The sequence below is a fragment of the Sminthopsis crassicaudata genome, chromosome 5, assembly GCF_048593235.1.
Source record: "Sminthopsis crassicaudata isolate SCR6 chromosome 5, ASM4859323v1, whole genome shotgun sequence".
In the NCBI taxonomy this organism is placed as follows: domain Eukaryota; kingdom Metazoa; phylum Chordata; class Mammalia; order Dasyuromorphia; family Dasyuridae; genus Sminthopsis; species Sminthopsis crassicaudata.
The window spans coordinates 108,581,195-108,596,148 of NC_133621.1; the positions used below are offsets into that span (position 1 = coordinate 108,581,195).

At 37.3% G+C, this 14,954-nt stretch overlaps 1 protein-coding gene across 1 annotated transcript in view; it reads right to left on the minus strand.

Annotated features, from left to right (window-relative positions):
* The window catches only part of LRGUK (leucine rich repeats and guanylate kinase domain containing), a 122,005-nt gene that overhangs the window by 18,132 nt on the left and 88,919 nt on the right, over positions 1-14,954 (minus strand). Inside the window, exon 17 of the mRNA XM_074267887.1 lies at positions 9,669-9,757. Coding sequence (XP_074123988.1) covers positions 9,669-9,757 — 89 coding nt within the window. The remainder of the gene's footprint in view (positions 1-9,668; positions 9,758-14,954) is intronic.

Here is a 14,954-nt window from a genome sequence, read left to right on the forward strand (position 1 = left end):
AAAGAGTCAGAGTATGGAGAGTCAACTCTAAGAGTAGGTTGTAATTCAGTTTGGTTATGGTGTCATAACCATATGGAGTTCATGAGGGAAATAGTATGAAATAAGGCTGGAAAGGCTTCGGAAGGCAAGGCAAGCAGCATTTTGCTGTTTGATATCATTATCGTTAATAATAGTAAAGTAAGCAACAAAGTAGTACAAGGTCCATTGGGTTCATTCCTAAATGAATAGGAAAAAAAGAGATTGTCCAATTGACCTAAAATCTAATGGTACAAAAATGGTACTCAATGTAGATATTTTCAAAGAACTAGGACTATGCAATTTTCTTAAGTAATAAAAATTCCTTTAATTTATAAATTAGTAGTCCTGGAAGATGTTAGATAAGTAGTTCTTAATCACAAATTTCTTTATTTTAGAAAAATGATTAAATCTCTTCTCAGTTCTTCAAACCATCTCTGAATTCTTATTATATTCAAGTCTCTTCTGCATAACTGTTTTCTATATATATATAAAATCCAGGGACAAATTCTATTAAGTCAATTATTTCATATCATAGGTTCTCAAATATACCCTCAAATCTCTTTGATCAAATTCATTTTAAAGATCTGCTCAAACAATACATGGAAATAATTGCAGGGCTGTCACTAGAAACCAGTTCCCTGGATTCCCAGTTGGTTGTTCTTATATGTCCAATGTCCAGAAATTAGCATAGTGAGCTTGAGGAATGTTTCTCACCCTGAAGAACCAAGGAAAAGGTCGCCAAGATTTTCATAAGTCAGAAAAGTCCATGAATATCTTATACATACAAACATGTGGTTTGCAGGCAAATTAAATGATTTTTGATGCTTGCAAAAACATTTAGATTTGATATTTAATTTACCTTCAAAAGCAGCAAGGTACTATGGCAATTTTTATGCTATGACAATTATTAACAGCATTAGCTTTTCTCTCTCTTCTCTTCTCCACCCCTAATACACACTCCTCCACTAAAATAGTGGTTTTCAAAGTGTGGTTCAGAGAATTCTGAGAGGGGTCTCTGACACTCTTTCAGGGGTCTACAAATTCAAAATTAGTTTTTATTTTTAATATGGTATCTATAAGTATAACCCACATAAACAAAAACTTTGGAAAGATCCTCAATAATTTCTATTAGTATAAAGATACTGAACAAAAGTTTGAGAGCTACTGACATAAAACACCACCAATTACTGAACATCTGGAAAAGAAAGTTCTCACCACCAAATCCTTGGCACTATCAAATGAGAACTTGATGTGGTTCTATCAACTGAAAGAACATTAACGAAGATGCATTTCCGTCTGCTTTGCTAGTGCATCCTAACACTTTTTGGTCCTTTCCATGTAAAGTACTACCCCCTTTCATTTATGGGCCCCTACTCATTTAGTTGCTGACAGGGAGCAGAAAAAAATAGCTAAAGTCTTGTATATGTGTTTTTTTCACCTAGTACAGATTGAGCATCCCAAAGAGCTGAGCATCTAGGTGGCCCAATGGATAGAGCACTGGCCTCAGATACTTCCTAGCTGTGGGACTCTGCCCGAGTCTCCTCATCAGTAAAATGAGTTGGAGAAGGAAATGGAAAAAAAACATTCCAGTATCTGTCAAGAAAACCCAAATGTCGGCACGGAGAGTTGGATAGGACTAAAACAACTGAACAAAGAACAAACCCCACAGAATAGGACAGTCATGCTCTTCTATTTCTATCTTCAGTGCTCTGAACATAACAAGTACTTGATGAATGCATTTTCATTCATTGCATTCTTTTATTCACTCATCCATACCTTCATATGCTTCAAATTTAAGGTAAATTATTTTCTTTATCCTGCCTCCAACCATTGTGTTCTTTGAGTAGCTAATGAGGGCAGCATTATATGTTGGTTAAAGTCTTGCTCTTGTTTTAATACCTCTAAGAATAGTGACTACCATTTTTTGTCCTTCATGTTTTCTAAGACTTTCTTTGGTCAAAAAGTATAGAAAAAGAAAAATACAAATATTTCAAATCCATCTTCCATCCCAGTTATAAATATTGAATTCAATTTAAAGCCTAAACTTTCATCTTTAAATTCAAAGGCAGAGAACCACTCACTTACGTTAAGGACTCTGGCTTGTTAGTCCAAAAGAGACACTTTCTTTATATAAGGCTAGCAGTGAGATCAGCAGATGCCAACCTGACAGTCTGTGAGGATTCCTTTGATGAGTTAGTAGAAGCGGAAGATGAAAATTGAATTCTCCTCAGACTATGCTAACCTTTCATCTAGCATTGGTTTTTATTTTCCTTGCATGATACATCATCATCCAACTCCTTTCTCCCAAGGAGAACTCCCCCAAGATTGCTTAAAATACTAGGCTTCCCTCTATAGCATTTGTGTTCTTTTATCAGGTCTCTCCAGGCACTTCATCTGCATTAAATCACTACCCAGGATTTCCCTGTTCTCTGATGGCCATCTCATTTCAGTCAACTCACATTATTCCCATGTAAAGTACTACCCCCTTTCATTTATGGGCCCCTAATCATTTAGTTGCTGACAGGGAGCAGAAAAAAAAAGGTGTGTTAGAAAAGTAGCTTGAGACTATTCTGAGGACCTGAGAGAAAACTGGACTGCAGATAAATGCATCAAGACGACCTGTTTGAAAGCAAGTCAATGACATAACTACTATTTAATGTGGGAGGATGTGGGGCTAGGGAGGGATGACTTCTGTGTATGTTGGCCATCAGCTCATTTATTACTTTCCAGTGAAGGATATAGCTGAGAAACTAAATCATAAAATTGTTGGGGGATAATGAGAAAATTATATATTTGTTTGCATTATGCCTGATTGAACTGTGAATTTTGTTCTTTTTTTTTTTTTTTTCCCCAGTATGAGTCAGAGAAGGGTCAGTACTCAGGAGGAAGCCCTGACGTGAGGCATTAGAAGCTGTAGAAGAGGAGACAGATGGCAGAGATTCGCCCTCACCTCTGCCCCACCGTGTTTGAGAGAAGCAGAATGGGAAGGTAAGAGGAGGTGCTTTGGGCAGAGCCCACTGATGGAACTGAATCAAGTCAAGCAGGTACTTGGATCTGCTGGGGGCTGGGAGGGGGTTCTCTACTGGCTAGACACTGATAGGAAAAAAAGATAGGGAAAAAGCAGAATCTTCTTCCTGTGTGAAGCTTACTGCCCACTGAGGGACGGAAAGGCTCTTGGGGGCTTCCTGCTTTGCCCTCTGACTCCAGAGAGAGGAGGAACAGAAGGAAAGGCTTTGTATCTGCTTCACAGCAAGCTGAACTGATGTACTGTTTTATTAAGAAGTGATTGGAGAAAATAGATGAGGCAGAGGAGGGGCTGCACTACTTGAGAGCAGGACAGCTTGAGAGAAGGGGAGTCCCTTAGGGTTTTGTGCATTTTACCCTTGGAAAGGGAAAACTGGGCCTGAGAGAAAAGACCAGAGTCTATTGGCAGATTTCAGACTTACAGGTTCTAAGCTTAACACTACTTCTGCAGCTCCAGAGTAACACGAAGTGTCTTGGTCCAGCAAGAGAAAAAAAGTTCAGGAGGGGACTGTTGGATGAGGAGTATAGAATGTTCCCTAAAAAGGACTTGCAGATCGGAGTTGTGCTTTGCTCACGTGGCTTATTGCTAGATTTCTTTCCTATAGACAATTTATCCATGAATAGAAGATCGTCTCCCAGGCTTATGGGTGGATGGTTATATTTTATTATTCTTGATTTTATTTTCTATTGACTATATATCATGAATATCCTCCCTGTTACTTTCTCATTTAAAAAACGTTTCATGTTTAAGAGTCAATGGTAAAACTGCCTGATTTATGTGATTGTAAAATAAACCTACGGGAGTTCAAGAACTACAGTGGTAACTAGTAGGAATGTCTTTCCATACACACACACACACACACACACACACACACACACACACACACACACACACACACACAGGTTACCCCTAAAGATTGTGAAAGCTGTAGCAAGACGGTGGCCATGGTCAACCACCTTCTCAGAAACTCTCCTCTCTCCTAAACCTATCAACATAAATGCAAAGCAGGGTGAGTGAGCTAACTAAAAAACATAGGAAGAGGGTTTTTATTTTATTTAAATACCATTTAGAATCATGTCCACAATTCCATTGCCAGCATGAGCTCCATGCTTCAGCTATTACTACACTTCCTTCCTTTGATCTTAGGCTTCTATATAAATACTACAACACAACTTTGACTGTTAGTGTATAAAGCTGAGCAGAATAAATCATTTAGGAATGATATTTAGCCATCAGTGAGGTACAAGTTCATGGCTAGTCTTTTATGATAAAAGAAATTAACATGGAACATCGGCCATGTATCAAAATCCCATATCTTAAGGCTTCCATAGTTACTGGCCACTGGTCCTTTTAGACTGTGGTCTGGGGGATGTTGCATGTTCACTAGGGAAGGTAGGAATCTTCTAATGGTCCTCTATGCTCCTTTTCAGGCTTTGGGAATCATGGATTTTAGTCCTTGCTCCAGTGCTACCACTAAAACCAAGTGAACTTGAATAAAATCTACTATCTTGGAACCTTACAGTTGAAAAGGACATCAGAGATTATCGCTATGCTATAATCAAAAGAGCAGTGGTTTGGGGGTCAAAGAATCCAGACCGAAATTCTGGTTCTACCAATTATTAGCTGTATGACTTTGGGTTACTTCCATACTTTGAGAGGTGATTTCTTTGGACTAAACTCTCTGTCTCTTTAGACTCTAAAATTATGTTGCTATCCAGCTTCTTGACCCTGCAGATCCCCTTCTACAACTTCCTGGTAGGTGGTCATTCTGTTTTTGTAGAAATAAGGACCTCATTTACTTCATGAAATGGAGTTGTTCACGGAGGTTGTTTAGCCATTTTCCAGTCATTCCAACTCTCCACAATCCCATTTGGAATTTTCCTGGCAAAGATACTGGAATGGTTTGCCATTTCCTTTTCCATCTCATTTTACAGATAAGGAAACTAAAGCAAAGAGGGTTAAGTCACTTGCTCAGGGTCACACAGCTAATAAGTGTCTGAGGCCAGATTTGAACTCAGGAAGATGAGTCTTTCTGATTTCAGTCCACTTCTCTGCCTGAACTTTTCCATAGTTTTAATTAACAGAAAATCATTTCTTATAGTTCATTGAAATCTGTCTCTTTACAGTTTATTTCTGCACTCTGTAGCAATGCAGAAAAAAAAGTTTATATAACATATTCCTCAGTTAAGAGTGTGAGCAAGCTGAGAGTAAGCATTGTCTTGTTTTTCCCTTTATATTCCCAGCACTTTGGCACATAGTAAGCACTTATGAAATGCTTTTTTCATTGATTCATTCTTTTCTTCCTCTTTTTTATACATTCTCTCTTTTCTTATTTTCTCCCTTTTTTCTTTCTTTTTCTCTTCTTCTTCCTTCTCTTCTCTTCTTCAGACAATACAGACCCAGTTCCTTCAATTAATTATTCATCATAAAAAATAGTCATTAGAATTTGGCATTTCAAAGTTCATAATATATTTTCTCAATAATCTTGAGAAATAAGAGAGTAAAAGTATTACTATTTTTAGATGAAAAAAGATTCATAGAAAGCTTTCACAGATTGTCTTTGATCACATAGCTAGTAAATTTCGTGGTTAAGATTTTATAACTTGTTCGTATGATTCCAAGTCCAATACTCTTAATACTGTGTTTGCTGATAAGACTCTCCAATTGGATCCTCCTACTTACTTTGGGTACCTTAAGGGATGGTACCACTTACTTCATCTATATTGAAGGCATGACCTTCACTTTGTACCAGAACAGGGAAGTGCAGCAAGCTCTCTAAAAAGCCTCTGCTGATATAGGGGCAATTATTCAATGAGCTTTTGGGCAACAATGTCAGCCTTAAGTCATCTTATCTGATTTATTCCTCCAAATCAGCTCAGCGAAGCATGATTATGTAATGGGACCAGTTTTATCCAATCTGCTTTGTAACCATGTGAATGCATACAATAATTTGGTGCACTGCTGCTTGAATAAATTATGGGCACATAAAAGGTGAGATTCAACTTTTTAAAAAAAGGAGTTGAAAGTTAAGGTAAACAGTGAACTTAAAGTTAGTTTTCAGCCACTTTCAAAAGATTTGTTAAAATTCTATTTTCAGTAGATTAATATAGTAGGTTCATCCTCCCTCCCACCCTCTCCTCCCTCTTCCCCCCTCCCAATCTCCTGTCAGTTTTCTCTGGGCTAGTTCACTCACCAAACTTGCGGCCTTTTTGCCAGATTGGAGGCTCCTCAGAGGGGCAGCAATTGCTATATCTAACCTTCTCAAAGTTGAATATACCTGAAGGGTGGTTACTCGCCTACTAATTTATACTCTAGTTCCTGAGCTCCAGCTGGGATGCCTCTCATAAATCAGCCATAGTGGATTCCACTAACTCTGCTAAAAAAAGTTTTTTATTGGTCTTTTGGTTTTATTTTTAATCACCCAAATTTCCTCTTGTATTTTTCCCTCTTCCTCCATATAATTAAAAAAAATCCTTTCATTTTAATTAAAACAATGACTTAAAAAAAGACAAAGAAAATAACTGTTCATAAACTTGGGGCACACTTTCTCACTAATACACACAGGAGAGAGGGGGAAGGGAGAAGGAGAAAGGGAGGGAGAGGGAGAAGGAAAGGGAAAGGGAGAAGAGGGAGAGAGAAAAAAAACAAGGAGAGGGAGAGGGGAGGGAGAGAGAGGGAAAGAGGGAAAGGAAGAAAGGAGAGAAGAAATGGAGAGGGAGAGAAGAGAGAGGGAGAGGGGGAAAAGGGGAGGAGAAGGGAAAGAGGAGAGACAGAGAAACAGACAGAGACAGAGACAAAGAGAGAGACAGAGAGAAGGAGGGAGGGAGGGAAAAAGAGAGGGAGAGAAAGTTCCTTGTTTCTGTGGGCTACTTTTTAGTAATTTTTTTTCCTTCCAAATATGCAAGTCTCACATTTATCTTTGTTTTTTGTCCCTTTCAATGGGCAAAAACGGTCAAAATCTGAAGGGTTTTTGCTTTACATTAGAATATTATAAGATGTTAAAGTTGGAAGGAACTTGAGTGATCATTTGATATTATCTCCCTATTTTATGGAGGAAACTGAGGTCCAGAGTGCTAAAGATAATGAAGATCTTGCAGAAAATTAGTGACAAAGTAAGGAGTATGTCACTGTCTCCTGAATCCCAGCCTATTATGCACATTCTGTTATATTATTCTATGGAGTCATTTGATCACTGAAAAAGAATTTATTAATGCCTACTATGTGCCTAGCGATGCTAGGTGCTGGGGCTAGAAAGAAAAAAATGAAATTGTTCTTGCCTCAAGGAAAATATATTCTATTTGGGGAAACAAAATGAACACAGATCAGCAAATATATGTACATGCATGCATATATGCACATGTGTACATGCTCAGGGTCTAAGTATATATGCAATAAATGTACATACACACACATATATATATATATTCATACATACTCCTGGAAGACATGATATTTGAGCTAACCCTTGACAAAAGCTAGGGATTGTGTGAATTTGCAGAGGTCAGAGACTATATATTCCAGGCAAGACATTTCCTTCTTCAAGATCTGAAGTTAAGCAACAATCTTAGATCCATAGATATTGTGGCTATAGCTCTAATACTATAACTATATAATCTACTTTCCTGCTTCTGCTTATTTCAAATTACATGGAAAATTAATATTTCTTCCCTTGCTTGTACATTTTCATCTGTTCCCCTGCTACAATCTATTCTTATTAATCATTGATACCACATGAGGAGATAAGTACATCTCCCTCTTTAAATAGTTCTGTTGTGTTAAATGGATTTTAAAATGTTTATGAAGAAAAATAATTTGGCCTTGTTATGAAGCCTCTAGGCGAAAGCCAAGTTTAAAAAAATTATAGAAGCTGCACAATTCATAAGACTAAAAAAAAAACCCTATCAACATTGATACAGAGAGAAGAGGTAGCATTCTGTGATTCTGTATAGGTGAGAGACTTGAATAGAATCATGGTTGCCAAGGAAACCTTTTCTTGATTCAAGGAGATTACCAAGGGGTTTGATACTAAACTCAAGGAATCACACTGGAATTTTTTTCTTCCTTTCTATTTTTTTTTTTCCATTAGGGGGAGAATAAGTGAGCAAGACTGAAAAAAGCATTTTAGAACTGGTTCTAAAAGCCACGAGTATCAGAAAGCCCATACTATTCAATAGGGAAAGGACAGATGGAAAATGAACTCAAGAGTCAAATGAATTCTTCCCTTTCAATAAGCTGAAACAGTAGGCACATGAATTTAACAGCATTGTGATGTCAAAAGTCAGAGCAGGGCAGAACAGGTTAAAATTATGCAGAGCAGACATGAAGCCAGAAGCATCTAGATACCAGAAGAGTAAGAGCAAATATTTCTCCCTGAAAATAAAAAGAACAAGGGGAGGACAAAGCAATACCTGATAATCGTTCTCTCAGTTACTAATACCGAAGTGAGCCTATCCCCCCTAGTTAAACAGAGATACCCCATTATTCATTTAGTAGTAGTTATCCAAGTTGTAGACATAAAGACATGAAGGGAATGATAATAATAGCTAGTATTTATAGAGTATCGATTGTCCATTAGGTGCTTTAGAAAGATCATCTTATTTGAGCCTCACAATAGTCCCAGGTGCTATTATTATTTTCATTTTATAGGGGAGTAGGGCTAAAGCTGAAAGGTGACCTGCCCAAGGTTCTCACATATATAGGCAGGATTTGAACTCAGCTCTTCTTTATTCCTAATTTAGTGCTCTTAACCTTTGTACTACCTACCTGCAGAGTATCTGAATTGGTATTCTTTATTCTATCACATGACCGACTCACTCACCTGTTTTTCCTCCATTTCCTCCATTACATCCCTCAGATACAGGACGGCATTGGAGGTGTGCTACAATTCTTAAGTTGACATGTTAAGAAAAAGTAAAACAACTTACTTTTGTCATCACTACTTTAGCAAGCAAAAAATACCAAGTGAAATAAAGGTCAAGAAATAATAATAAAGGAAATAAAAGAAAAATGACAAAAGGTGAATTCTGCCATCTGAAGTCTACCCAAAGAGATGATCAGAAGCCTGTGTGGAAAGTCCAGCCTGGAAGCAGAGCTCACAGAAGCTCAAGCAGGGTTCCTCTCCCCAACTACAACTGTATTCTTTGCATATTTTGTGTTTCAGAGGTTTGCCTGGAAGTAATAGATTTGATTGAACTTTTTAGGCAATTAAATCCAATTCATTGATTTTCTAATTCTGGAAAGTGGGGTTGAATAGAGAATAAAGAAGAATATACATGGAAAGTTAGTTTTCCCCTGTTAACTGAAAAACACTCTCTTTTCTTCTTTAAAGAATAATGGAGCTTGTTAAACTAAACTTCATGGACAAAATTGTAACCTATTATATCCATCTCTATCATTCTTTTATAAAAGCATATTTGTTATATTACAGAATAGTGAGAAATTTAAAAAAGGAATATGGCTGTATGAAAATTGGCCTGATTTGACAATATAATGTCCTGTAGAGGGGGTTTTCATCTTTTTTATTGGTAATTGAAGGCAGAAATGATATAAATGAACACTGAAAATTAAAAAAAAATGATAAAAATGTATAGATTGAAAACTTACTTGCTACAAAATTATACTTTACCTTTGAAACAGGATAGTGTAATCTGGGGGAATCTTTCCCATTAGGGCCTGACGAGCTGAATTACGCCGTTTCTGCATAGAAATGATTTCCTAGGCAAAAAGTATGATCACCAATTATATTCATATTTTTAAAAAGCACATGCATATCTTTTGACCCAGTACTCAGGCCCATCATCAAAGAGATCAAAGAAAGAAGAAAAAGATCCATGATATGACTGAATGAAGGGAGACACAGCCCATCAGTGGAAGAACAAGAACTAAGAAAGAGGAGGAAATGGGAAGGAAAAAGAAAATAATCAAAGAATTCCTTAAGTCAATTATATTTACTAAGGATTTATAAAGATATATGAGTCATTTTTGTGCCAAGATGTGCCAAGAAATATATAATAGAGCAGATGAGGTGGATCAAAATGAGAAAACAGGAATGAATGCCTTTGTGCCCTCAAAGTTTTATATAAAGGCCTAAGTCTCATTTTCTCATGTTGAAATTCTACCCATCCTCACAAATCCTCCTCAAATGCTACTTTCTTTGTGAAGCCTTCCCTAATCTCCTTAGTAAGGACTTATCTTTTCCTCTTGGGAATTTGCATTGTAGCCTTTTCTAATGCACTTAAGTGCTATTCCCATATTTAATTTATTGTTATCAGTATACTTCCCTTATTATATTGCAAGCTCCTTTAAAGAACTTCCTTTAAATTTCCTTCAATATTCTTAAGAGAGTAGGATATTTCACAAATATTTTTGAATGAATGGTCAGTAAGCATATGTATGAGCTATAATCATAAATGTATTAAAGGACTCCCATAAGCCTCAGGGAAAAATTGTGTTAATTCAATTTTAAAAGCATTTACAAGTGTGTGATATGTGCAAAGAATTGGGAATAGAAAAGATGGAGAGGAATAAAGTCTTTGTTCTCCCAAAATGTACAAGCTGGTATGAGATGAGGTGTGTTCACACATAAGTATGATACAAGGTAGAATGTGATACAGGTATTTGATAGATGGTGCTAAAAGAATATTTGAGAAGGGAAAAATAATTTTTACTTTAGAGGAATTGGAGAGCAAAAGAAAGGCAGGGTCAGGGAAAACATAGGCATTAACTAATAATGGAAATGCAAAGAACAAAAGATGAAATGTGATCAGACTTAAATATAATCTGGAAAGGTATCAGGGACATGAATTTGGAGCAATTATAAAGGAAAGGAGGGAAATGATTTGAAAAAGAATTATTTGATTGTTTGAAAAGGAATCATACCCTTACTCATTCCTGAGAAAGATACCCCAGGACAAGAGAACAGCATGTGATGAGGAAAATTAACTGATTAAATGATTTTGCTCTTAATACAGAGCTTGCCTCTAAAAACAATTCCCAAAGCGCTACTATTTCTTTAAATCAATTTCTGTCATCATAGAAAGGAAAATTTTCAAGCAATCAAACTGTAAGAAAAAGTCAAGTGCTGTTATGTCTATCTTTCTGTACCATTTAAAGCACTACTTTTCAATAGAAATAAGTAACTTGGTAAAAGTTGACTTGTTAGGCCCTACAATCTGTGCCAAAAATAAATACAATCAGTTATGTCAGAAAAGTCATAATTTAGCACATTGCTGAAACTTCAGTATTTTCTTTCCAGTCTTTTTTTTTTTAAGTTGTTCTTGGGCAGTTCTTAACAACGGATATTAGTTCTGTTGTTTTGTAGCACCATCTGCACATCACCTCTGAGATCTTAGATGGATAAAAATCTCTCTTTTAGGGACAATAATAAAATGTGATTATGCCCCATGAAGACTTGTAGTTTTAGACACCATTGAATCAATAAGTTTAAAAAAGAAAAAAAAAAGGCAAGGAAAAAACAAGTCAACAGCAAAGTGTGACACATTCCCTGGCAGGTGTGGGCCATAGAATTTCAGGACAGCTTCAGCATATGGGAGGAGATTTAACCAATACTGATGCAGGCATAGCCCCCTTTAAGATTCCTTGTACCCTTGATATTCCTTGTTTGATCTTTGATTATAAGATCTGGCTAAACCAGTTTGGGCTATCTGAGCTAGTTTGGGTTTTCAGCCCCCATTCTAATGATCTGAAATTCCTTTTTGGGGAGAGACAGAAGGAGATAACAACAGAGAATTCCTATCTCATTTACAACAATAGAGAATTCCTGTCTGAGTTACAAATATCTCCTGAACCTCTTGATAACATCTCTGTGAAAACATTGTTTTGATGACTCTAGTTATGTACATAAGGAAGGTTGAAAAATGGAATCTTTACATTTGATGTATACCAGCCAATGCCCATCAACTGACGTCCCCTTGCAGGCAGTTTGGTCTTCCTGAAGGCCAAATGCCTGTCTATCCCTTTACTCTCAACAAAGACTTTGTTTCCATACAGCATTGAGTAGCAAATTCATTTGCTACTGATCCCGCCCTTGGTTACTTTGGGAAGGAGAAAAGGAACTGGCCCATCTCATTTTAGAACCTCAGTTTACCCCTCATCAATACTATATTTTATTTCGCTTTTACTAACATGGGTTCATGTTGATCACATTCTTTCCCCCAGTCACACCTCAGTGCCCCATTATATAATGCAGATAGTATTTTCCACCCCCCACCAAATACAACAACAACAACAAAAAACCCTTACAGAATCAGAGAATTTGGTTGTAAGATTTATTCTCATTGCTTAATAAGTAGTCTTTCAAACTGGCTACCTCTGTGCAGAGCATAGCAAGGACCTAACAGTGGGCTAACCCCAAGACAGGAGAAGGATGGACCAAAATCAGAGCAGACCCTTGTCCTCTCTTCCCAGCAATGGTCCTAGCAACCAAGGGATCTGAGATTGGAAGCAATACCTTGTGCTGGGGCATATTACACAGTCACCTCCATTGGGGATAAGGGGAGCTTTGAGACTGGTAAATTGTCACCATGGAGACATGGAGATCAGCTGTGCTACATCCTGATGTTACAAGCTTGAATTTTTGATTGGGATGGCAAGTAAGAAAAGGAGAATTTGCACTCTGATATGTTTGCTGAGCAATGACTTTGAATTGTATAATTCTGTGCCAGTGGCCCAAATGTGTTCATCAAGACTACTTACTTACTCTCTTGGTTCAAGATTACGGTTTGCCATTCATCTTAATTTTGGCTGCCCCAAATGTTTTCCAAGAGAGGTCCTTATTGGACCTCCTTGCAAGAATCCACAGAATGATTGTGCTGGAATATGGGAAACTCTCCATTCCTATCACATGAGAAATCCAAGTCTCCCCAGAAGCTGACAAGAGTGTGATACTTCGTTGCTATGTGCCAGTTAGCTGTTCATAGACATATTAAGGAATAGAGGGTTCATTCTCCAAAATTATGTCTTGAAAGTACATGAAATCTGTGTGCAGTGAATATCTTTGTTTTTGCAAATGGTTTAACAACACGATATGGAAAAGTACACTCAGAAAACAGGGGTGCAATGGGGTCCTGAATGCCGAATTCAGCCACATTTTAGGGCTGAAACCCTCTGGTATGAGAAATAGCAGAGGAATATGTAGCAATTGTGCAGGAGTACCCTTGCCCTTTGACTTATGTCTGGATGCACTTCTTCAAACTCTCTATCAACAGCATTGGGAAGAATCCAAACAAATACTCCGATACTTTGCAGAAATCCAAACCTGCAAAACATGACCAGTGCAGAAACCCACAGGGAAACACATGAGTTTAACCAGGATTTCTATAAGAAATTAGCTTTCAAAAAATTATAACTCTTCAGGTAATGGATGAGAACCAAATCAGAGATGTTCTTTGTGTGGAAAAGTGACTCAGCTGCAAGAACCCCAGTCTGAGGTTCCAGAGTGAAGGAACTGGGAGGATTCCAAGAGCTGCAGACAGTATAGACCAAAGAGCTCATTCCAAAAGGGAGACACTGTAGACCAAAGAGCTCAGGAGAACCCAGTTAAGTTATAAAAAGAAAAGTCATCACTTCAATTGTGGCATTCTTTGGGGAAATAGTATCAAACTCAAATAGAAACAGATTCTTGCTAAGACATATTGACTTAGAAAATCACAAATTAGCATTATTTATGTTGTATTGTATTTTAAATTTTATTAAATGTTTATTTCCCAATTACATCTTAATTTGGTTGAAGCTTCTGGAGTTTTTGAGTCCACAACTGTGCCCTGAGTTTGAAGCCTTAGGGTACTCAAATCAATGACTCCAGCATTGAGAGGTATGGACCACTGTTATCAAAGAATCGCAGGATTGTTGAGTGCCTTAGAAATCTTTGGGTCCAAACTCCTCATTTCTCATTATGGTACTAGGCTAAGAATACTCATCTTATGGTCAAAAGGCCTGAGTTGGATCATGGCTCTAACACTTACTAACTGTGACTCTGAGCCAATCATTCATCATTTATAAGCCTCAGTTTCCTCATTTGCAAAATGTAAAGAGCCATATAAAGCTGATATAAATGTGAGTTATGACAAATTGAGAAAATAGATATATAGAAAGGTAGACTTGTGTGCAAGGTTATACAGTGTTGTAGTGTCAGAACTGGAACTGGAAAATATTAAACAAGTAACTTATTAAGAGGTTTTTTTAATTATAAAATCTGAAGTTCTTTGATGCTCTATGCCCGTCCTTTATCAAGAAAAACTTTAGGACAGCCTTTAGCCTTTGCACATAACACTGTAGAGGCTGTGATCTCTTTTCCCACTCAAAGCTGCCTGAATGTTTATATTAATCTGATTTCACCTATGTGACAATATTAGGAGGAGAGGAAGATCAGGACTCCATGGTCCTCCCCACCCAACCTTCCGGAAAGCCAACAGATAACATCACAGAACAGTTGTCTTCAGTTAGTGTGAAGGTTCTCTGGATAGATTACGCTACGCAAAAAATCTAATGCTTTATCCTAGAAAAGAAGAGACTGAGGAATCTTCAAATATATCAGGGAAAAACACAAGCTCTGACCGGTCCTATATAATCTGGCAAGTTCTCAACTATGTCTGTGGAGGGCTGTGACCCTCAGCACCAATAAACAGTTTGTAGGAGCTCTGATCACAGGTTCTTAAGCCATCTGCAAACACTTACCTTCTCTTGTTCACTGGCCAACTACTACTTCTGAAGACCCATGATTTCATCGGAGTAGATACTCTATTTCACCAATCAGGTAAACAATAATAGATTGCCTTCGGAGATGCGCCATAATTACTTTTTTATTACTCTGATCTCTCTGATCATAGAGGCTTTCCAAACATTTTGAAGTTGGCAATTAGAATTATTCTTTTGGTGTGAGAGCATAGGTAGA